This window comes from Chelmon rostratus, chromosome 7 (genome assembly GCF_017976325.1).
Source record: "Chelmon rostratus isolate fCheRos1 chromosome 7, fCheRos1.pri, whole genome shotgun sequence".
Lineage (NCBI taxonomy): Eukaryota > Metazoa > Chordata > Actinopteri > Chaetodontiformes > Chaetodontidae > Chelmon > Chelmon rostratus.
In genome coordinates this window covers 10,340,531-10,362,410 of record NC_055664.1, presented here as the reverse complement: position 1 = coordinate 10,362,410, position 21,880 = coordinate 10,340,531, and the positions used below count along the sequence as shown (strand labels likewise).

Below are 21,880 nucleotides of genomic sequence, written 5' to 3'. Positions count from 1 at the left end.
CAATCCGAAACGTCCAGTTCCACTACTCCCCACAGGCTGCTATGCACAAATATGTGAGTATAATATATCAAATATGACTTTTACACACATTCATCACTTTAATAACATCCCACTCTACCAAACAATACGTTTACTTTTAACGCTGGCGCAAGGGTCACCGGACACACTGGGTTCTAGCCACGACCAGGAAGTGACGTACCCCATTCGCAGCCGCTGCTGGGGCGGGAGTTTCCTGCGTGATCGACGTGTGCGCTCGCGTGTCTGTTAACGCACGTCAAGATGGCAAAGTTGTGAGTGGAGCAAGAAGCAGGCTGCCCCACCACTGTAGCACCTCAGTTAACATCTCTGCACCTTTATGTGTGCCGGCTCGGTCACTACAATCAGCACAGTCAGCAGAGGTCAGTGATCACACTGAGTGCTACAGATTGTATTGAGTGTGAGAATGAATGCTTGTGAATCAAATCTAGTTTTGCACGGTAGTTTAGCTAAAGTAGCTCTCTTGCAAGGCCAGGCTGATAATAGAGCGGTTGCAGGAGTTAGGTTAACTGGTAGCTTCTTAAACTCATTTCATGTATTTAGTTTGTAAGGAGTGCTTTGGAGAAGAAATCCGATGCCCATGCTGAGTGTTTGTAGTGTGGGCATAATGTTGACGAACAACAACATGTTCTCTTGTCAGCATCCTGTCCGGGCAGGTCGAATCAGAGTCTCCGCTGGTGAAAGCTGTGCCCTGATCCACTGTGAAGCACAATGAGTCTGGCTCTTCATGATCTCCTGCTCTGCTGCAGGGGGCTGGAGAGTGACAAAGCTGCAGAGAGGAAGGTAATCACGCCTGTTTACAAACAGTGAAGTTAGATGTTTTGCACATCAGCCTCTTGCTGTAGTCAGGTTTAACCAGCAAGTGCAGTATGAATCCTACATGATGACAGCTGTGCCCTCTCTTCAACCCTCCAGAAAGAAGCTGAGCACTTCAGACGGCTCCTCCGAACTCCAGAGGTTGTGCAAGAGTTGGATCGCACCTCTGGACTTAAAGCTAAAGGCTCTAAGCAGCTGTCATGGGATGCTGTTTTCAGGTAATCTGCCTCTGCATGTTTGATTTTTTTTTTTTTTTTTTGCACATTTGTACAAAATACTTATAAAGACATCTGGTGTAACACAAGCCATGCCTGTTTTTTTTTTTGGACCCTATCTGCCAGGACAATGGACCTAGTGTAGCATTGCAGTTTAGTTTCACTTTTGTTTCTTAGCATCATTCACAAATGAATACCAGCTGACTTCCAGGAACCCACTGTGCATAGTAATTAAATGCAAATTTGGCTTTCTATATTCAGAATTGCAATTTCAAGGTGTTTCATAAGAATCTGTTCTTATTCCATGTGCAAGATATCTGTATTATGTGCTTGTTTTTCCATGTCAGAGTTCTGCAGCGTTATGTCCAGAAGGAGACAGAAAGCATACAATCGAGTAAATCCAACGTCACAGCAACTACGCTGGCCACACGGCAGAAGAAGATGGCTGAAATGTGCAGCTTGGTCAAATTCTTAATTCGCTGCGCAAACAAACGTAAGGGCGCTGTCTTTGCAAGAACCTGTTGGAGGTTACACTATAGTACAGTGCAGTAGTTAGTCTGTACATCACATAGGAAGTTCATTTATTGTGTCTCTTTCGCCGGCTGCAGGTGGGCCTCGTCTTAAGTGCAGTGAGCTGCTGAAACATGTGATGGACGTCCTGCAGAGTTCATACAGCTGTTCAGCCTATGGAGAAGATTACAGCAGCCTCCTAGTAAAGGACATCCTCTCTGTTCGCAAGTACTGGTGTGACATCTCTCCACAGCAGTGGCACAGTCAGTGGGATAATCATCTAAATTGTTTCGAAATGATATAACAATTGTAGCAAAATTTCATTCATAGTAATCTCATTTGTCCTTTTGCGATCCACAGTGTTATTACAGTGTTCTGATGTTGTAATCCCATTTTGCCTCATCCCCGTTTGTTTATTTTTGGATCCTTAGGCCTTCTGGACTTGTACTGTCACTTGTTCAACTCGTCATCCAAGTCCATCAACCGTGTTTTGTTGAGCAGAGTCATCCGCACGGTGGTGCAGGGCTGCTGCATGCAGGCTGAGGGATTCAACGACTCTATGTTCAGCTTCTTCTCCAAAGCACTGCTAAATGCCAGGTGAAGACTTTCACCAACATCATCCTAAATTGTAAACATAATGGACACCAGTTAAATAAATTGGTGCGAACACGATGCACTTACTGCTTTCTTTTTCAAAATCCTATGACCCTGACAGGCAGGAGAAACACTTGACTGTTTTGGAGCACCTCGTCTCTGCTCTCAACATCCTCTTGAGGTCCGCGGCCATGAACTGTCGGATGAGGGTGTGTCACCTGGGGGAGGAGCTTCTGCCCTCCATACTGTATGTCTGGGCGGATATGAGGCCCAATGCTGCTTTCAAAGAGGAGATTGTGGAGTTCTTTAACCTGCAGATTTGTGCTCACCACCCCAAAGGAGCCAAGACACAGGAAACAGGTAGTGATCCTTCATTTTTCTGTAAGGTGGCAGTCTCTAAAATTTCAGTCCTGGTTGAATTGATGACACCTGTAGTTACTGGTGATAACCGCAAATGTGGTTAAATACTACAGGTCATGTAATCCCGAGGCAGCAAAACAAAGTAATGGCCGGTTTGCATTAGCATCAACTTACTATAATATTTTTTCCAGGAATGTTGAGAGCGACACCCAGCTCATAATACTACTTCTGGTCCTCCCCCTCATGTTTTAGGTGCTCATGCTGAGGACTGGACCAGGTGGCGGAGTCTGCTGTACAACCTGTATGATGCCTTAATCAGAGAAATCAGCCATATTGGCAGCAGAGGGAAGTACATCACAGGGACCCGCCACATAGCTGTCAAAGACAATCTCATTGAGCTCACAGCTGACATCTGTCACCAGGTAATAGCAATCATGTCTCAAGAATGTGTACAGAAAATCACAATTTTGTTTGCAAGCTAGCTTTTTAGCTAAGATGTCTTGCTGTACATGCTGTCTGTAAGAATTCCCTGTCTTGATAGTATTGTTATCTTAATCTTCTTGTGTTTCCTGCATGTAGCTGTTCAGTGATGACAATGACACCCATGTCCTGGAGGTGACCCAGGCCTCTCTCAGAGCCACCCAAATGGGCAGTCCCACCCATGGAACAGCCAGCAAGCGACGGCGCATCGAACTAGGCTGGGAGGTCCTGCGGGAGCATCTGCAGCCTCAGCACAGTGACTTTGATGTCATACCATGGTATGAAAATCACAACAAAATGAATATAAGAACATTTTAAAGATAAACATGTTAGTACTGAGTATAGGCACTTAAAAAATGGCTTTTTATTTATTTTATTGTGTGGTCGAAAAACTGAAAAGTAGCCTGTTGTTTCTCGGATGCACCCACTCCACATCAACGAGCATGTATAACATTCCTCTTACATTTTCTGCTCTCAGGCTGCAGATCACTGCAGTGCTCGCCTCAAAGTACCCGTCCATAGTGCCCAGGCAGGAGCTGGTCCCTCTGTTGTCAGTGTTGTGCCAGCTCCTGGCAGAGCAGCGGAGAGGAGAGAGGGGGCCGTACGTGCTGCGCTGTCTGAGGGAGGTGGCCCGCTGCCAGGCCCACTACCCTGAGAGTGCCCAAGTCCACAAGACAGAGCTGGGCAGGCTGTGGGGTCGGGTGTGGGCCCTGGCACTGCGAGGAGTCAGCTCACCCCAGACAGAGGCCCTCAGCCTGGACCTGCTGAGCTCTATTGTCCACGGTGGACTGATCAATATGGATAGAGAACTCTGGAAGCTCTTCTCTGGATCAGCATGTAAACCATCTCAGTGAGTCCCCACCATACATGAAGTTGTTTTTAATACTGAAAATGTGTCATTTGTGTCTGCGTTTCGTCACCCTTTTTCCTCTCTGTCCACAGGGGTGCAGCTCTCTGTCTCGCCCAGGCCCTGCTGAAGTGTCCCATCCCTAAAAGTCTCATCTCCAGATCAGGCTGGGACTATGTGGGGGTCACAGAGGGGCCTGCATCCCTTAATCTGAGGGAGACTCTCATAGCCTGGCTGCTGATGACCGATCAGAGCGATGAGACGGAGAACAGCTCCAGACCACACCCCATCATTTGCAGGTTGGTGCTGTGCCGCTTTTTTACATTAACTGTGGATTTAGCTGACTCTGACTGTAGATAATTTTGTCCTGGTACAATATTTGCTTATTTGGGGATGTGTTATAATATTTTGAGAATATCTGCATTCTGGGGATGCACTCTCTGCTACATGTACAAAAAACAGAAAATATATGCTCAAAACATAACTTACACTTTCTGATTGACTTTTCCTTATACCTTTTTTTTTATTTTAAGATAAATGTCTGCAAGCCTATCTTTTTTCTAAATGTGTTTGCAGAGACTTTCCTAACAATCTAGTAGCGAACATCCTGGTCTCTCTGACACTTAAAGATGCGAGAACTGGCCTGAAGTTTCTGCTGAGTACTGAAGGGATAGAAAGGTGAGGGAAACGATCCTGTGAACCAAAACCACCACCACCCCTTTCCGAACAATCCTTGTATTTTTTGACATTTAGATTAATATGCAGACAGTTATATTTGAATTCAATTCAATTCCTGCTACATTGCATCAACCAAGTCGTTTCTGTACTTAAAGCTGACTCATTTTGGCCTAAAAATAATTCAGTTTTCAATTACGTTGTTAAAGTGCCTTTTTTCAAGAACGAACCTCATCCGAAGCCAAAGACAACCTGGAAGAGATCGAGAGGCTGTACATGCAGTTCAGCTTCAACACGCTGCCCTCGGCGATGCGAGGGAATGACGAGTCGGTGAAGGCGGCTTCAGCCGACGGCCAATTTTCCGCCATGCCCGGCCTCAGGACCAAGTTGGAGCAATCCCTGCTCAGTGTAGCTGACAACCTGCTCAACTGCTACTCTCCTGATGTGAGTGCAAGTTAATGCGTGTATGTTTATGTGCGTGTCTGGTCGTCACAGCGACAAACTGGTGTTCATTCTGACCCCCACAGTCTCAGTCCACCCCTCCAGAGTGTCTGGTGCGCTGTGTCAGTCTGCTGACCGGTGTCCTAGCAGGTTACGTCTCCACCGGGTTTCTGACTGAGGAGGAGGCCTGCCGCTCACAGCTCTTCACTAAAGCCAAGGTATCATTCAGATGCATCTGCATGTATAAAGTGATCATCATTCAATCCTTTGGTTATTAATCATCACAGCCACTGAAGCATTAAAAATATTCCATCAAAGCATATAAAAATTGAAGGTTTTTGGTGTGTTCTTGTTGCCAGACCCTGGCCCAGGACTTCAGTGGTTTTGTTTTTAGTGTGAAAGTGAAGATGACAGAGGAAGGAACAATGAGCACGCTGAGATCCGTCATGAAGCTCTGCACACAGTCAGCCAGCAGCAAAAACAAGGTGACAAAACCCTCCACCATGACAGGATGCACAATGCTGAAATCGTACAGCGTTTGAATGAATCTAATCAATTTATGGACAATCCAGCCTCATCCTTTACAGCCGTTTTGGGGGTAAATCTTTTGTCCTTCCTCCTGCAGGATAAAGTTTCTGCAATCTCTTCCAGTCTCTTCATCATGATCCTGCCAGCCAGTCTCCTCAGTGACCTGGCTGAGATCTGCAAACTATTGGTAAGTGACATACGGAGCAGGTTAAAGAAAAAAAGTGAAATCTTAATTTCAAGAACACTTGAATTACTCTTACTCCCTTGTCTCTTCAGTTAAGCAGCATTTCTAAGAGAGTCAGTGTTGTGGATGAAGACGATCACATGGATGAAGACTGGGAAGATGGCAGCACCCTGTTTGATGAGGGCGACGAGTCTCACAGCAGCACCAGTGGGCCCCACAGACAGAAGGGAGACAACAGTGATGCTTCCTGTGGGCCAGGTGAGAAGGGATTGCTTGCTCTCAATCTCAAAGCCTCTCTCAGGATTACAAAAAATTGATATCATTTTTATAGAAACTTGTACAAGAAATTAGCACACAATTTGCACCATTTCGTAAAAGTATTGTTAAAGGAAAATATTATCATGTTTTATGTGGATGTCAATCAGTGTTGATGGTAAATGCAGTCAGTTGAGTCAATAAATTCCTCAATGTGTGCTATATTGACCAAGAAAGCTGCTTTGTCCCATTTCCATCACAAACAAAGTGAATCCACCTGGTCTTGACATCCTCAGATGGTTTGAGTTGGTAACTTCTGTGTTGGTTCTTGTAGCCAGCAATCGAGATCTTGGTGTGCTTGGTCCCCAAATGGATGACAGGTTAAAGAATCAGAGTTCTGTCCGCCATCAGGTGCAAAGAGTCTGCTGGCAGACGATCATCTGGCCCAGCAGGACCTGGCTCTCCTTGCAGCTTTGGACTTCCTGTGTGAGTGCGGCTCCGTCCAGCCCGTCCACGGTCTGCTCTTCAAACCGCAGGAGGTGCGGCGCCGGCTGCTGCTGCTGGTGGAGCAGATGGACTTCAGCAAAGCCCTGCACCTCAACATGGTGGGTAGCCGCTGCTGTGGAGAGGCGTGGTTGTGGTGGCGACGGCGGTGCGGCTGATGAGCTCTAACATGTGGTTCTCTTCCAGTATCTTGTCCTGCTGAGGAAGCTTCCTGCCGAGGACTCGCTCTCTCCAGAGGAATTCGATTCGCTGCTTCGTCCTCTAGCGTAGGGAGATCTCTCTCAGACTGTTTCTGTTTTAATGCATTTCACCTAATCTGTGTTGAATACTAAGGCCTGTTTGTTGTTGACAGGGACGTGTGTTCTCAGTACCGTCAGGACCAAGAGATCTGTGCTGCTGTTCTTTTGGGTTTGTTACCCTCCATCAGGAGCCTGGGTAACACCCACCACCTGCTGGAGGAAATGAGGCACGTTCAGGGATCTCTGCTGCAAGTGGTGTCTGGATTCTGGTTAGTGGCATATTTCTACAACATGAACATGTGCCGGGTTAGTCTGTTTGTGGCAGGGAGCCTTCAGTCTTTGATCAAATGATGATCAAATGTAAAATGCGCATCCTCGCAGGAGTTGCAGGGAAATTAAGTCTCGTTAAAAACTTTAAAAACATGAATCTGTGATTCTATGAGTCTATTCACTGTCAGTCATCTGTCTACATATTGTTAGTGATTCAGTGTCTGGCACTCAATCTCTGTGCTGTGTTTCAGTTTCCTGAGCCAGACGGGGAAATGCAGAGCAGCTGTACGTGCTGCTTTAGTGCGATGTCTGGTTGCCCTGCTGGAGGTAAGCTCTCTCAGAGGTCTTCTTTCCTGCAGTTTGAGACTACTGTTGATATTTATATTGTGTGTCTGTGCAACAATTCAATTTTGCATAACTATCTTCCTATCTTTTTTTTTAACTCATTCTAAGTAAATGACACCAGCCAGACAGTTTATGATGGTTCATCAAACTTTGAAAAACTATATTTATACAACCCCCGATTCCAAAAAGTGGGGACTCTGTGTAAAACATGAATAACACTGAATGTGAAAACTTTGATTCCTCTCTGACAGGCTGACCCCTGTTGTAAGTGGGCAGTTTTAAGCATCAGGGGTTCCGACAGTGAGGAAGATCGTCCAGTGTCTGTCATCCTCCCGTCTCACCTCGCAGATGCCCACCACCAAGTTCGCATGCTGGTAGCCACGTCAGTGGAGAGGTACGCTGACTGTGTGTCAGAATACATTTTATAGAAAGTGGAAGTCATGCAGTGGATCATAGATCTGATCGTCACTGTTACTCTTGTGTGCATCCAGGTTGTTTCTGGAGATGAGACCAGAGCATCCGGAGAAGAGGAAGATGCTGCCGCTTAAACACCAGCAGGCAGCTTTTGAGACCGTTTACCTGAAGGCTCAGGAAGGAATGAGGCTCCCAGTAAGTTCATCGGGTGTTGTAGTTCATTCTGTGTTCGTTTTTTGCCTCTGTTTGACCTCCCTGATGCTTCTTGTGTCTGTACGATCCTCCTCAGAGAAGCGGCTCTTTAGAGGACCAGCAGGACGAGTCGTTTAACCGCAAGGCCGCCCTGTTGAAGAGTTTGTCCGTTGTACTGTGTTGCAGCCCAGTCTGTGAAAAACAGTCTCTGTTTGCCCTCTTCCAGTCTTACAAGGAGAACAATATCGAGGAACATCTAATCAAAAAGGTAAAGGGGCTTCAGGCCTTTGTGCATTGTGGAAATGGAGGCTCAAGATGCTGAATGCGGCTTTAAAAATAGAATTCACGCAGGACTTGAAGTTCATGAAAATGGTGTTTGTGCAAGATTTCTGTAACATCCTACAGCACCGTCCGAATGAGCTGTTCCTGTTTGTTCTTTCGTGACAGATGCTGTGCAGCGTCTCCGCAGCGCTGGGCTACAGGAGCGTGAAAACATTCGTCAGTTCTCACCTGTACTACCTGGTAGCAGAGTGGCTGGCACAGAGACAGTCTGACGATCGCTACACTCTTGGATCTTTCCCCTACACTCTCCTAGACCACGACACAGTCAAGGACTTCTACAAGTGAGGAGCTTCTTCTATGTGGCAACCTTTATTCTCCACTCCCTTCACCATTAAGCAGTGATCAGTGACCACCCACCCATCACCCTCATTGTCTTGTGTCCCCTTGAAGCGCTTCCTACCAGGTGCTGATCCCCCACCTGGTCTTCCTGGATGACTTTGAGCAGGTGAAGTCTATCGGCAGGTATCTCGAGAAGGACTGGAGAGAGTTACTGGCCGACTGTTTCCCCAAGATCATGGTCAACATCCTGCCATACTTCGCCTTGTCTGGCCAGGATGCACAGGTCGCGCAGCAGAGAGAGAAAGCCCACAGGGTGTACGACCTGCTCAAAGACGCCAACTGTCTGGGCAAACAGGTAAACGCAGCTGGATAACATGACACATTCAGCGACAATAATGAGGAAAAGAGAAAAGAGACAGCAAGGGGAAAGACATGCACAAAGTCTGTGTTTGTGCATGCATCTGCAGGAGATTGACAACCTGATCCACAGTAACCTGGCGGACATAGTGGTGGAACTGTTGATGACTCTGTATGAAGGAGCTGGAGCTGAAGGGGACAGAGGAGACCTGAAACGCTTTGTAGGGTAATGGTACATAAAATCTACCATGACTGTTTTTTGTAGTGGTTCATTTTATTTCATTCACTGATCATTGTTCAACTGGATGTTGATAATGGTTGTTTTTAAGTCTTTTAATGTAAAACTCAAAGCGAAATGAAAGAAAATGATGATTTCATAATTGTTTAATGCCCCTCAGGGAACTGGATCCTGCACCAAACCCACCATACTTCAGCGCTTATGTCATTAAAGCGACACTGGACTACCTCAGCAAGTGCCACAGCGCCAACCACAAGTCTTTGGTAGCCATTCTGTCAAAAACTCCGGTAATCGACCAACATTTCTAAGTATTTTTGACTATTATAACCTGTTGAACTGTCTAGGTCTCCCCTGTTCTGTGTAGCTCTGTCCTGATTGTCGGCCCTTTTTCGTGCTGTAGATTTCTATCCAGAGGATTCTGTTGGCAGTGTGTGAAAGAGCAGCAGAGACGACCAACAGCTACGAACGCCATCGCATCCTCCTCATGTATCACCTGTTTGTCAACCTGCTGCTCAGAGAGGTGAAGGACGGCCTGGGTGGAGCCTGGGCCTTCGTCCTCAGAGACATCATCTACACGCTCATTCACCATATCAACAGCAGGTTGGTGCACACAAAGGCGACATGCGGACATCACGCGCTCTGCGACGACACAAACCACTCCCTGTCGAAGCCAAACCAGTCTGTGTTTCTCTGACCCTCAGACCAGTTCAGTGCGACGAGGTCTCTAAAAGAAGCCTCTCTCTGTGCTGCGACCTGTTGACCTCTGTGTGTCGGGCGGCTCTGCAGTTCTGTGACGATGCACTAGACTGCCACCTACAGGTCATCGCTGGGACTCTCACGGCTCAGGTGACCAGTCGGCCCGCCATCTCGCAGGAGGTAAGAGACTGGGAAGTTCAAGAACATTCTGTTTTGCGACTTTTTTGCCGACTCAATAGAAATGATGTGACCTTTATGGAAATTGAAAAAACAAATGATGCGTTCAAGAAGGTATGAATTGTGCAAAACTGCCACTTACAGGTATTTTATGCAGTGGACATTTGGTTCTTATATAACTCTTATCTGAATATGTAAATATGTTTACTATTTATAGCTTTTATATCAACAGAGAAGTGCCAGTCATTCACTTTAAAACCACAAAACACTGTAGGATTTGGGACTTTTGCATCCAAACACAAGTGTGCGCTGGTTGCTACTTAATAGGTAAAACTGTCAGCTCAGGATTTATTATTTGGATTTAAGATCTAGTACAGATTTTTTCACTTGTCAAGCTCCCCTTGAGACGTTTTCTTTTTGCATTATTTCGGTTTGAAAGGAACATCTGCCTCCTTGCAGTGTTTGGGATCCTCACATACTTCCTCTGACTCCCCTACAGGTGCTCAGTCTGCTGCAGTTTCTCGTGATAGAAAACCAACAAAAGCTAAAAGGAGCCATCAGCAGGTTGGAGCCTTTTCCTGACCTCCCTGAATTCAGAGAGCTGCGATCCATTCAGCACAGGCTCAAATATAACACTGGGACTTTTACGCTGCGACAGGTAACGGCCTAAACTAGAACCCATGTGTTAGTATCATGCATCCAAGTCATTTTCCTTTGATGCATACAGCTCTATGCAGCTCTGTCTCCTCAACCCTGAGTGTAATTGCTGACCTGCACCCTCTCTACAGGAGATAACCCACTTCCTGTCGGTGATGTCATGTGACTCCTTGCCTCTGACCAGACTCGAGGGGCTGAAGGAGCTGACCAGACAGCTGCATGACAACAAGGGACAGATCAGAGAGCTGCTCAAAGAGTGCCACAGTATGATGCCAGATGAGGAAAAATAGTCCAAAAAGTCGTGGTATGTTAAATATCTAATGAGCTAAATGCTCTCCCTCTTTGCCCTCCTTGCAGCTGAACCCACTGACAGTGTGCTGGTGAAGCTGGTCCTCAGCCTGCTGCAGCTCTGTAAGCTAGCAGCCAACCACCCCGGAGGAGCCGACATTCTCGGTATAAAGTCAAACAGCTTCTCAACAGCCACTTCACAGTTTCCAGTTTTACAAACACAAATCTTTCCCTGCAGAGGCAGCAGGCAGCTGTCTGGGAGAACTGGGTCCTGTGGATTTCTCCACCATCGCCCTGCTTCACGGCAGAGACACCCTCTACGAGAAGGCCGCATCTCTCTACACCTCCACGGAGTCACAGTGTCTTTACATCATCCTGAACTGCATGAATGACGCACTCACTCAACAGCGGTACGGTGACAGCTGGATCAAACGTTTGTCGTACGTGACCGTGGAGGAGCGAGCGCTTTGTGTTTGTATTTACCGCGTTCTGTGTTGTGGTTGGTTGCCAGCATCGAGGTGAGGAAGGCAGCCGCTCAGTGTGTGACGAACATCCTCGCCGCTCAGTCTGGAGTCGACTTCTGGGAGCAACACAAAGACAACAGAGACCCCATGCTGGCCTACCTCAATCCCTTCAGAAAGGCCAAGAAGAAGGTGGGTGATGGAGGTTTTTCTGTCTGAACTTATTGCTGAAAATCCAGGTCTGAATGTGTGTTTTCATGTATGTGCATGTACTGTTGTCCTGATTAGGTGGCAGCTGTGAGTGCTGAGGAGAGTTCGGAGGCCAGGGACAAGCTGGAGAATCAGGCGTTTTGGATTCCCCAGGCGGGCGGCCACAGAGCCTGGCTGAAGGCTCTGTGCACGGCCCTGCTCGACAGTGGAGGAGTCAGGAGTGAGGCTCTGCTGCTGTCACGACCACTGTGCCTGGTGAGCAGGTGTCAGCTGAAGAACTCTCACACTCTGCCTTTCATCTCATTTATTAAGATCCTAGTTTTACATGTGCTGTAGAGCATTTTGTCACAGCTCCACTGCGAATCCAGAGCTCCAGATCTAAGCACACCTCATTCCCTCTGTCCCGTCTCCAGGTGTGGGTGGACTGCTGCCAGAGGCTGCTGCCCCTCATAATTCACTCCATCCTTCTGGATGACACTGATGGTTCGTGGAGGGAGTCACTCTCCTCCCACATTCGGGACTTCTTCAGCTTCTGTTCCAGAAGCGCTCAGGCCTCCAGTCGCTCTGCCACACCTCTCAACTCTGACTCTGGTAAGTTCTGACACATAGCAATGATGATTTAACATCCTGTTCGTCCACTTGCTCCAGTTCAGGGCATTTGTCTGTGGCTCATGTTCACAATCATATGCCTGAATTGTGACAGTGAACGGAAATGACTGTCATCACATTCAGGAGTCTGTATGTTTTTGTTTTCTGTTTTTCTATTTGCATTTATGATTCTTTACAGAGTCGGATGCTGCCGGCCAGGGCCTGTACGACAAGACCTCTCTGCGTACCATGCTTGCTGTTGTTGACTATCTGAGACAGCAGCAGAGACCACTGGAAGCTGAGAGGTATGCAATGTTGTTGTAATCAAACATGTCTCAGGTTAATCTGAATTCTGTATTTGGGCCTGCTCTTTATCTGATTTGCCGACACAATGGCAAACTGATGCGTCCTCGTTAATGTAGGTGCGTGTAAACACTGTGTCCCTCCTCCAGCAGCTCCTATGGCACAGTGTGCGACTCAAACTTCTGGCTGGAACTGAACTACCTGGAGGTGGCCAAAGCTGCTCAGTCCTGCTCAGCGCATTTCACCGCCCTGCTTTACACTGAGATCTATGTGGACAAGATCAAAGCTAACATGGAGGAAAGCCGCAGGTACGCAATCCACTTTTAAACCATGTCTTTTTAAACATTTTGACAGTTTTATTCAATCCCCTCTCTCTCTGTTTTTTCTGCAGAACCAAGTCCAAAGCAACACGTAGGATCAATTTTGAGGAGAACAGCCAGACGTTCACCATCTCCAGCCTGACTGAGAAGAGTGTGGAAGACACCAGCATCAGTCTGCAGGTCAGATCGTCATGGCTGATATGTGTTTTGCTTTGACAATTGTATTTCCTTAATGAGCTGTACAAAGCAATTTGCCACTTCAGATTTCTCCTTGGTGTAATATTTCTGAAAAAACGGCCACCTACAACAGTTACAGTTTGATTATTCATTACTCAATGTGAGTCCAGTGTGATGCTAAATAATGTAAATGGCTGTAAAGCAGTGTGCAATGAATTATTTCAACATTTCTGTGCTCATCCTGTAGGAGCTGCTGATTGAGGTGTATCGGAGCATTGGAGAGCCTGATAGTCTGTATGGTTGTGGCGGGGAGACGATGACCAGTCCACTGACAAGGTAGTCAACAAGTAGATCAGTGTGACCTGCAGACCTGCTCGCCATCTGTCGCTTCATCAATTGTTCCCCTGTTTTGTCACGCTGATTTATAGGATTCGAACCTATGAGCATGAGGCTATGTGGGGGAAGGCCCTGACTTCATACGACCTTCACTCAACACTGCCGGAGGTCACTCGACAAGTGGGCATCGTGGAGGTAAGATGATGAAAGCTGCGTTAGGCAATGCTGAAATACACCTGTCTCATCTGAATGAACCAGGAAGTGGAGATGCGACGACAAAGAGCGTCCCTTCCACATGATGAGACACTGCAGATTTGCCCAAATCGTCGTATACCAGGTTTTCATGTTTGCGTAATGCAGCAGCGGTGATGTTTCCTCTCCCCGTCGCACCAACAGGGCCTGCAGAACTTTGGTCTGAGCAGCATCCTCGCCACCTACATGCGGGGTCTGGAGAGCGAAGGGGTGGAGTGGGGAGCGGAGCTGAGAGAGCTCCGCTTCCAGGCCGCCTGGAGGAACACACAGTGGGACTATGAGCTGTCAGAGAGGTGAGGCGAAGGCGGCGTAAACACACAGCTGAGAGCGCAGTGTGTGCTGCACCAAGCTCATCTGTAACCCAGAAGAGAATCACACACCATCGTCTCTCATTTTCTACCATTTTTCCCTCCAAATCTAATGTGTTGTATCAGGAGTGAGAAATCCAAACCTGGCTTCCATGAATCTGTGTTTTGCTCCATGCAAGCGCTAAGGGACAAAGAGTTCTCCATATTTGATGAAACTATGAAACAGGCCAGGTATGTAAGACTTTTAGAGACTCGTGGAATCTCAGTTTCAATTTCCACTCACTCGTCCACAGGCAAAATAATCACCCATTTATGTGGTTGTGTGTTTCAACAGGGGTGCAGAGGTGGAAGAGCTGTGCAGAGGCAGTCTAGAGGCTGTGTCTTCTCTGTACCCGACTCTCAGGAACCTGCAGAGCATCAGGGAGCTGGAGGGGATTAAACAGCTCTTTTCCAGGTGATATCAGCAGTCAGCCTGCTCCCTGCCACCATGTGTTAGGCTGATGGAGAGTGAATCATTTCTAAACAATGTTGTGCACTCTTTGAATCAGGCCCTTCTCAGACATCACTCTGAGGGAAGTTTGCAGTCAGTGGCAGCAGCACTCGCATCTGCTCGCTGACAGCGACTTTGCATTGGTGGAGCCCATCCTGGCCGCCCGCTCTGTGACCCAGCACACCCTGATGTCCAGGGTGGGAGACCCAGACAGCACCCAGTACCTCAGCTCTGTGCTCACTGACCACCTCATGGAGCTCTGCCGGCTGGCTCGCAAGGCTGGGAACACACAGGTAGCACCTGCGTGTGTGTGCGGTGAATATGGTCAGAACGGTGAACTGCTGAGTCCTCACGGTGTTGTGGTTTCTATCTAGCTGGCGGAGCGGGCAGTCTTGCAGATGAAGCAGCATGGCGGTGGAGGGTCCTGGGCGTCATCCCCTGTGTCGTCATGGCAGCTGGAGGAAGCCCAGGTGTTCTGGGCAAAGGGAGAGCAGGGATTGGCCCTGGGGCTGCTGAGACAGATGATAAACATCCTGGAGGAAAAGGTCAGACAAACACACACTAACCTAAATGTTATTATATGTTATGAGTTGTAAGGATGTTACAGTGCTCCCTGCTGAGACTTCGATTCAAATGTTACAAATGAAACGTACAATACTGAGCCGTTTCTAAACATCATCATCATTCATCAGATTCACTGAAATGAGGAAAATTCAAAACGTCAAGAGGCTTTATTGACCTGTCCTCGTTGTTTTGGTTTTGTTGGCCAGGTGGATATAAATCCTGCTGTGGTCCCGGTCTACACGGAGTGCCTCAGGCTGTGTGGTAACTGGCTGGCTGAGACCTGCCTGGAAAGCCCTGGAATCATCCTGGAGAAATACCTGGAGAGGGTAAGAGGAAGTTTATGGTATCCAGACAACCAGACAAGTGAAGAACTCATACCAATGCGACTGAAAAGTGAAGCTGATGCAGAAAGGCTTTAAACAAGCATTCTTTCTAATGGCCAGCAGGGGGCAACTCCACTGGTTTGATTTTATATAAGCTTATGAGAAAATGAACCTTCTTCTCACTTGATTTATTACCTCATTAACAGTTCAAGTCTTCTTCAATACAGCTTGATGTTTATTTTGTAACTTACAGTCCATTTAGAGTAAAATAAACAATGAATCAGGGTACGCTTTATGATATGGCTACCTTGTGATTGACAAGGCGCTACCACAGTGTGTCTTCCATCTCTGTCCAATCAGGCTTAGCAATGCGTACCTTCCCAAACGCCACACTCTCATCAGAATATGGTCACTTCTGGCTAAAAAAAACAAACAAAAAACAACCAAAATAGGATAATACATGGTGGTGCCGTCCACTTTTTATTATAGAGTCTATGGTTCCAACAGGCAAACAGGAAAGTAAAAGGTCTCAACATGTCTAATATAATGTAGCTTGACGAACACTGTGAAGTGCACACATATATGTGCACATGCAGCAGGCCTCCCTCAGAGAAATAAATGAGTTATTACCCATCAGCCAGGTGGTTTCCGGACAACCGTACTCATATACTCATGCATGAATTCTATATTTATGTCCAGATGAATAAGGAGTAGGTCCGAACACATAAATATTAAACTTCTGCAAGTTTACACTTTATTTCCTCAGGCTATGGCAGATTCATATGGACAAATTTAAATTATTCATATATGTGTGTGTGTGTGTGTCTGTTTGCCTGTACCTGTGTGCCTCTACACGTCCCCTCCTAAGTTACAGAATGAGGTCAGGCTGTCAGTATTATTTGAAGAAGCTGCTTTTTATACCTGTTTCCGTCCTGTGCTGTTCTCTCAGGCGGTGGAGGTGATCGAGGAGGACTCAGGAGTTCATCAGGACTCCAGGCTGCAGAGTCAGCGGACAGAGGCCTTCCTGTCTCTGGCCCGCTTCTCTGACGCTCAGTACCAGAGCATCGACAAATACATGAACTCCTCCGAGTTTGAGAACAAGCAGGCGCTGCTGGAGAAGGCCAAAGAGGAAGTGGACTTGATCAGAGAGCGCAAAGTGATGAGCAACAGGTCTGTGTTTTAAAAGCACTGATTTGGCTGTTTAGACACAGTCGACGTGCAGACAACAATCCAGCAGGTGTAGATTCTACTTGCTCCTCCTCTGACTTCACAGATACACGATAAAGGTGCAGAGGGAGCTGGTGCTGGACGAGAAGGCCCTGTCCAACCTGCAGGCGGACAAACAGCGTTTCCTGTGCAAGGCGGTGGAGAACTACATCCAGTGTCTGGAGCAAGGTGAGGAGCACGACACCTGGGTGTTCCGCTTGGCTTCTCTCTGGCTGAAGAATGCGGACGTTAAGCCCGTAAATGACATGATGAAGGTCAGTAAAACACAACCCGAATTGCTTTTGCTTTTTTTTGCATATAACTTTAAAATTATGCAAGTTCAATGCTTTTAATTTTCTCTTCAAGAAAGGGGTGAAGAAGATCCCTTCCTACAAGTTTCTGCCTCTCATGTATCAGCTGGCCGCTCGCATGGGGACCAAGATGGCAGCTGGTCTCACTGAGGATACAGGCTTCCATGATGTCCTCAATGACGTAATGCAACACGTTTTTAATGCACATCAACAGCAACCACCTACAGCTGACTTTTCTCCGTGATGACAAGCTCAAGATTTTTGTTTGCGATAATGGATTATATATTCCTCCTGTTTTGCTCCACCTGTTTCCTCTCCTCGCAGCTGATCTGCCGAGCGACTCTGGAGCACCCTCACCACACGCTCTTCATCATCTTCGCCCTCGTGAATGCCAACAAAGACGAGAGCTTCTGCAGGAGCCGACCGTCTAAGAGCGCTCCGCGGCAGCCATTCGACCTGGTGAGACATTTCATTAGATAATACACACTTTTATGTGGCACATATTCAGGATGAAGGCACACAAACGAAAGCACATTAGTGGGGCTGGATAATTTGAATGAAATCAGATATCACAGTGTTTTTGTCCAAATAATTCTGAACGTCATTTCCTCTGGCTTTTGTTGATGTTTACTCAGCGTGATACTCAAGTTTTTCTTGTGCAGGAGCGTTCAGATGTGGCCCAGAAGATCATTAACGCGGTCAAGAAAAAAAGGGGCAAGATGATCCGTGGGATGGAGCATCTGTGTGATGCCTACATCACTCTGGCTTATATGGACGCCAGCAAGCACAAGTTGGAGAAGAGTGAGTTGTCGGAGCACCGTGATCTAAACACTGAAACACTCTGGATCCACCCAGCTGCAGCTGGGACTCATTTCCGTTTCATTTGTGCCTCTTTTTCCTTACCTTGAAATGTGTGGATTATGTGTCCGGCTCCTTCGTGTCTTTGTTTTATTATAGAAGCTATTCCCATCCCCGCTGACCAGCCCATCATGCAAATCAAAGACCTGGATGAGGTTGTCATCCCCACAATGGAGATCAAGGTAAGAAACGTCTCAACTTCTTTCATTATGCTTACTCACGTAATTACAGAACTGATATTGTGACATCAAATCAATATTTGATCTTGATTTTGCCCGTGTCACATGTTAAACAACACAGTCCAGCACAAAACCCCCCCAGACTAGATATTTAACGTTCTTGAACAAGCGCCCTGTACGATAACACGAGTTGTTTCATCGTCTAAATAGGTGGATCCATCTGGTTGCTATGACAACCTGGTGACTCTCAGGTCTTTCGTGCCCCAGTATCGGCTGGCCGGAGGAGTCAACCTGCCCAAGATCGTCGACTGTGTCGGCTCTGACGGCAAGAGCAGGAGGCAGCTGGTGAAGGTAAGTGGGCGTGTCTCGTTAGAGGGTCGCCTTTGATTCCCTTTATGTTCCGCACATGTGCAAACACATTCCTCTCCGTCAGTGTGTTCTCGACTAAACAAATGCCCTCTCTTTGAAGCTAAAGCTGCTGCTGTCATGTGTGATTAAAGTCTGACCAGCCCTGACGGACCAGTTCTTTTCCATTTCAGTGAGGCTGTTGCTAATAATTAATTGTGTTTCTGTACCAGGACAAACGCGTTTGCAGATTGCAAACATGCTTTCACACCTTTGTAATGAGGACATTCTTCAGGAGACTGTGTGTATGTTTGTCTGTGTGTGTGTGTGTGTTTGCGGGAACACTCGTCAGCCTCTTAAAGGCTAATAATTCACCACTTAGACACTTGGGAGAGTCACGGTGAAATAACAGTTTTTCCGATCATTAACCTCAGCAAATTTCTGTTTTTAGATCAATAACATATGTATTATTATTTATGCCATTGATTTTTACCCACATGTAGAAACGTATAGTTTTATTAATCTCACATTTTATTTCACTTAGTCTGTCGTGTAGTTGCTCAGTCGTGGAAAATAGGTCAGTGATATTTTCCAGTCCTGGATAATTGAATGTTTTGTACCAAAAACAGCTCAGATATGAAAATCAGACATATCATGACAAGATAAGACAATTTCCTTGCATTTTAATGACTGAAAATTAAAATGGTCAAATAAACAAGACAAAACAGCTATGAGTCCTCTGTTATATACTATATGTATGACCCAGTGACCTTTGCCCTCTTGTGTGACAGGGTCAGGACGACCTGCGGCAGGATGCAGTGATGCAGCAGGTCTTCAGCATGTGCTCCATGCTGCTGCAGCGCAACACGGACACTCGCAAGAGGAAGCTCAACATCAGACGATACAAGGTTACGCTCTTTATGGTCTTGTGTTTGAACCATTGCTCTTTAATTCAAAGAGAACAGTAAATCAGGACCAGCTTGTTCTGTCGCACAGTGTCTTTGGCCTTGGTGTCATCAGCTTGCTGTCTCGCTCATATTTTGTCCCAGGTGGTGCCGTTCTCTCAGCGTAGCGGCGTGTTAGAGTGGTGTTCGGGCACGGTGCCTATTGGGGAGTTTCTGGTGGATCCCAATAAAGGAGCCCACAAAAGGTTCAGACCCCAGGACTGGACCAGCCTCAGTTGCCGCAAGAAGATGAATGTACTGCTCTGGCATATTCACAGTTTACTGTACAAACTGCAGATCCAATCAGAACTGCACTCTTAACAGCTAAAAAAAGTAACCAGCAGCCTGTCATGCTGTCACCACAGGAGGCTCAGAGGCTAGCGTTTGATGGGAAGCTCCAGGCCTACAGTGAGGTGTGCAAGAACTTCAGGCCCGTCTTCAGGTACTTCTGCATGGAGCGATTCCTGGACCCCGCCGTGTGGATGGAGAAACGGCTGGCTTACACTCGCAGCGTGGCCACCTCCTCTATAGGTACAGACAGCCCTGGATGAAAGCAAAAACTTTGGGTTGTCAAGCGGGTGAAGCAAGACAGGCATGGAGGCTGGCCTGCATTGAATTAGAAAAGATCACATCTCCTCAAACAGGGCCAGATATAAGGTGTAAAAGATTATTAAAATTAGTTCAGCTGTGACAGTCATTTGTCTTTTCATGGTGATATAATGAAATATATTGGGGATTTTAAATTACGGATGACCTGGTAGCTTTCTCTCTTTGATTCAGCCCATGAACTCACCAACTTCTGTGTTTTGCGCCCGCAGTTGGCTACATCGTAGGCCTGGGTGACAGACACATCCATAATATTCTGGTTGATGAGCAGACTGCTGAGCTGGTGCACATCGATTTAGGTAAAATGATTCACTCATCAGTTTTATTTACTGTGTGCAAACACAGAAAGTTCAGTCTTGTTGTCACAGAAACGGCGATGCCGTGTAAACAGTCGCTGCGTGCACTGAGCTCGCTGCATTCAAACAACACAAAGAGGTCTTCTGGATTCAAAGATCAGGACTTAGTTCATTCATGATGTAACATGCAGCCTAACACATTCCTTTTCGTGTGTGTGGTGCTCAGGTGTGGCCTTTGAGCAGGGGAAGATCCTCCCCACCCCCGAGACCGTCCCCTTCAGGCTGTCCAGGGACATTGTGGATGGTATGGGCATCACTGGAGTGGAGGGAGTGTTCAGGAGGTGAGGGAGGAGGAGGAGATCATGTTTGTTCCCTGAAAAATATATACATATAAAATATAGAAACCCAAGACAGGAAGTCAAGTCTGGGAATGTTCTCATTTGTTGTTTCTTCTTTTTCATCATAGTTGTGCTAAATGCTAAATACAGCTAAAAGAAGAGCCATGGGTTAAGATTTATCTCTTTAGTGTTTGATATAAACGTTCTCTCTTTGCAGATGTTGTGAGAAGACCATTGAGGTGATGAGGAGCTCTCAAGAAGCTCTGCTGACTATTGTAGAGGTGACAACACGGGACAATTCACCCCCACACACACAAACACAAACGCCTCCTAGCTGCTTTTAAATCATGTCATTTCCTTCATGTCAAACATTGTGTGTTTTCATGCGGCGTTTAGGTGCTGCTGTATGACCCTTTGTTCGACTGGACCATGAACCCGTTGAAGGCCTTCTACCTGCAGCACGACGAGCAGCAGGAGCTCAACGCGACGCTCAGCTCCACGATGGGGGGAGACGACATAGACAACCACCGTAAATCCAGGTGCCGGAGCAGAGGAGGAGAGCGAGCGCGCTTTCAGAAATGTCGTAGAACAGTTTTCCACCTCTCCTAAAGCTCCGTCTCATCACCTTATGCTCTTCCTCCTGCAGTGACAGCCAGACCTTCAACAAAGTGGCGGAGCGGGTGCTGCTGAGGCTGCAGGAGAAGCTGAAGGGGGTGGAGGAGGGCACGGTGCTCAGCGTGGGGGGACAGGTCAACCTGCTCATCCAGCAAGCCATGGACCCCAAGAACCTCAGCAGGCTGTTCCCAGGCTGGCAGGCCTGGGTGTAGACCCCTCCTGCTCCAGGCAGTGTAATAGAACTGAATTTGCACTAACAGAAGAAGTCAAGTAGGCAAACCTCGTGCTTTAATTCATGCAAACAGACCATAAGATCGGCCCTTTTTTTTGCTGCATATTGTGAGAATTACAGAATCCTGAAAGGAAAGACCAAGTAACTGTTAATGAAATGGACAAGCCTGGTTCAGTTCATGTTTACTGTAAAATAGAGTCTGTGTATTTTACCCGATGGGACGTGAGTGCTTTCACACTGTTGACTGTTGGATGAAATGATGTTACTGGCTGTGGATATCCAAAGCTCTCCACCATGAATTCATGCCTTATGAATGGACGACAAGCCTTTAAATACGCTGCACTTGAAAAGCCACTTAAATCCTTCTCCAGCACGGTTTCATTCCACTCCAGCTGTTTGTCTCCTGGCAGTACATTGCTGAATGTTATGCTGTAAAGCTCATATATGTCTAGCGAGGGCATTTAGACGTGTACGATGTATGTATGGATTTCAGTTATTCAAAAGCCACATTACTTTTTTTTCTGTAAAAAATGCTGCTCTTTACTATAATAGTAAATAAAACACCTTCTCTAAGTTTTTGTTGTTAAAATTTCCCGACCTCGCTGTGCTCTCTGTCAATCATTGACTCAACTGTTGAAGCTTAAAGTGTTTGTATACAGTTCTTGTAGTGAAGTACCTT

At 46.8% G+C, this 21,880-nt stretch overlaps 1 protein-coding gene across 5 annotated transcripts; it reads left to right on the top strand.

Moving 5' to 3' along the window:
* Positions 1 to 283: 283 nt before the first annotated feature.
* atm (ATM serine/threonine kinase) lies at positions 284 to 21,784 on the top strand. 5 transcript variants are annotated; one of them, XM_041940072.1, is made up of 63 exons: positions 284 to 398; positions 677 to 819; positions 952 to 1,070; positions 1,415 to 1,560; positions 1,676 to 1,840; positions 2,009 to 2,174; positions 2,293 to 2,531; positions 2,784 to 2,953; positions 3,111 to 3,289; positions 3,490 to 3,861; positions 3,954 to 4,157; positions 4,435 to 4,536; positions 4,743 to 4,977; positions 5,061 to 5,192; positions 5,334 to 5,459; positions 5,600 to 5,689; positions 5,779 to 5,944; positions 6,353 to 6,546; positions 6,632 to 6,711; positions 6,798 to 6,953; positions 7,206 to 7,281; positions 7,551 to 7,693; positions 7,791 to 7,908; positions 8,003 to 8,173; positions 8,353 to 8,528; positions 8,638 to 8,881; positions 8,994 to 9,109; positions 9,282 to 9,408; positions 9,522 to 9,721; positions 9,823 to 9,997; positions 10,494 to 10,652; positions 10,783 to 10,915; positions 11,009 to 11,104; positions 11,178 to 11,349; positions 11,451 to 11,592; positions 11,689 to 11,865; positions 12,024 to 12,201; positions 12,398 to 12,503; positions 12,654 to 12,809; positions 12,893 to 13,001; positions 13,246 to 13,334; positions 13,427 to 13,529; positions 13,731 to 13,879; positions 14,021 to 14,125; positions 14,229 to 14,348; positions 14,443 to 14,677; positions 14,759 to 14,929; positions 15,155 to 15,274; positions 16,221 to 16,441; positions 16,545 to 16,752; positions 16,844 to 16,969; positions 17,113 to 17,247; positions 17,451 to 17,589; positions 17,746 to 17,828; positions 18,036 to 18,176; positions 18,962 to 19,078; positions 19,220 to 19,369; positions 19,480 to 19,645; positions 19,933 to 20,019; positions 20,243 to 20,357; positions 20,572 to 20,635; positions 20,751 to 20,893; positions 21,001 to 21,784. In XM_041940072.1, exons 2-63 carry the CDS (start codon positions 748 to 750, stop codon positions 21,179 to 21,181), a joined length of 9,255 nt encoding a protein of 3,084 aa, XP_041796006.1. In that variant the 5' UTR covers positions 284 to 398; positions 677 to 747; the 3' UTR covers positions 21,182 to 21,784. The 5 variants fall into 5 exon arrangements, 4 of the variants coding, with proteins under 4 accessions (XP_041796006.1, XP_041796005.1, XP_041796007.1 ...); XM_041940071.1 differs by having other exon boundaries at positions 12,651 to 12,809; XM_041940073.1 differs by lacking the exons at positions 9,522 to 9,721; positions 9,823 to 9,997; positions 10,494 to 10,652; ... (30 more) ...; positions 20,751 to 20,893; positions 21,001 to 21,784 and having other exon boundaries at positions 8,994 to 9,115; positions 9,282 to 9,394.
* Positions 21,785 to 21,880: the final 96 nt, after the last annotated feature.

Excerpts from the sequence above, each read along its gene's own strand:
- atm (XM_041940071.1), top strand. The coding sequence starts at position 748 with ATGAGTCTGGCTCTTCATGATCTCCTGCTCTGCTGCAGGGGGCTGGAG. Across the intron at positions 1,841-2,008 it reads CTCTCCACAGCAGTGGCACA|GCCTTCTGGACTTGTACTGT; the intron begins GTCAGTGGGATA and ends TTGGATCCTTAG. Across the intron at positions 7,282-7,550 it reads GTCTGGTTGCCCTGCTGGAG|GCTGACCCCTGTTGTAAGTG; the intron begins GTAAGCTCTCTC and ends CCTCTCTGACAG.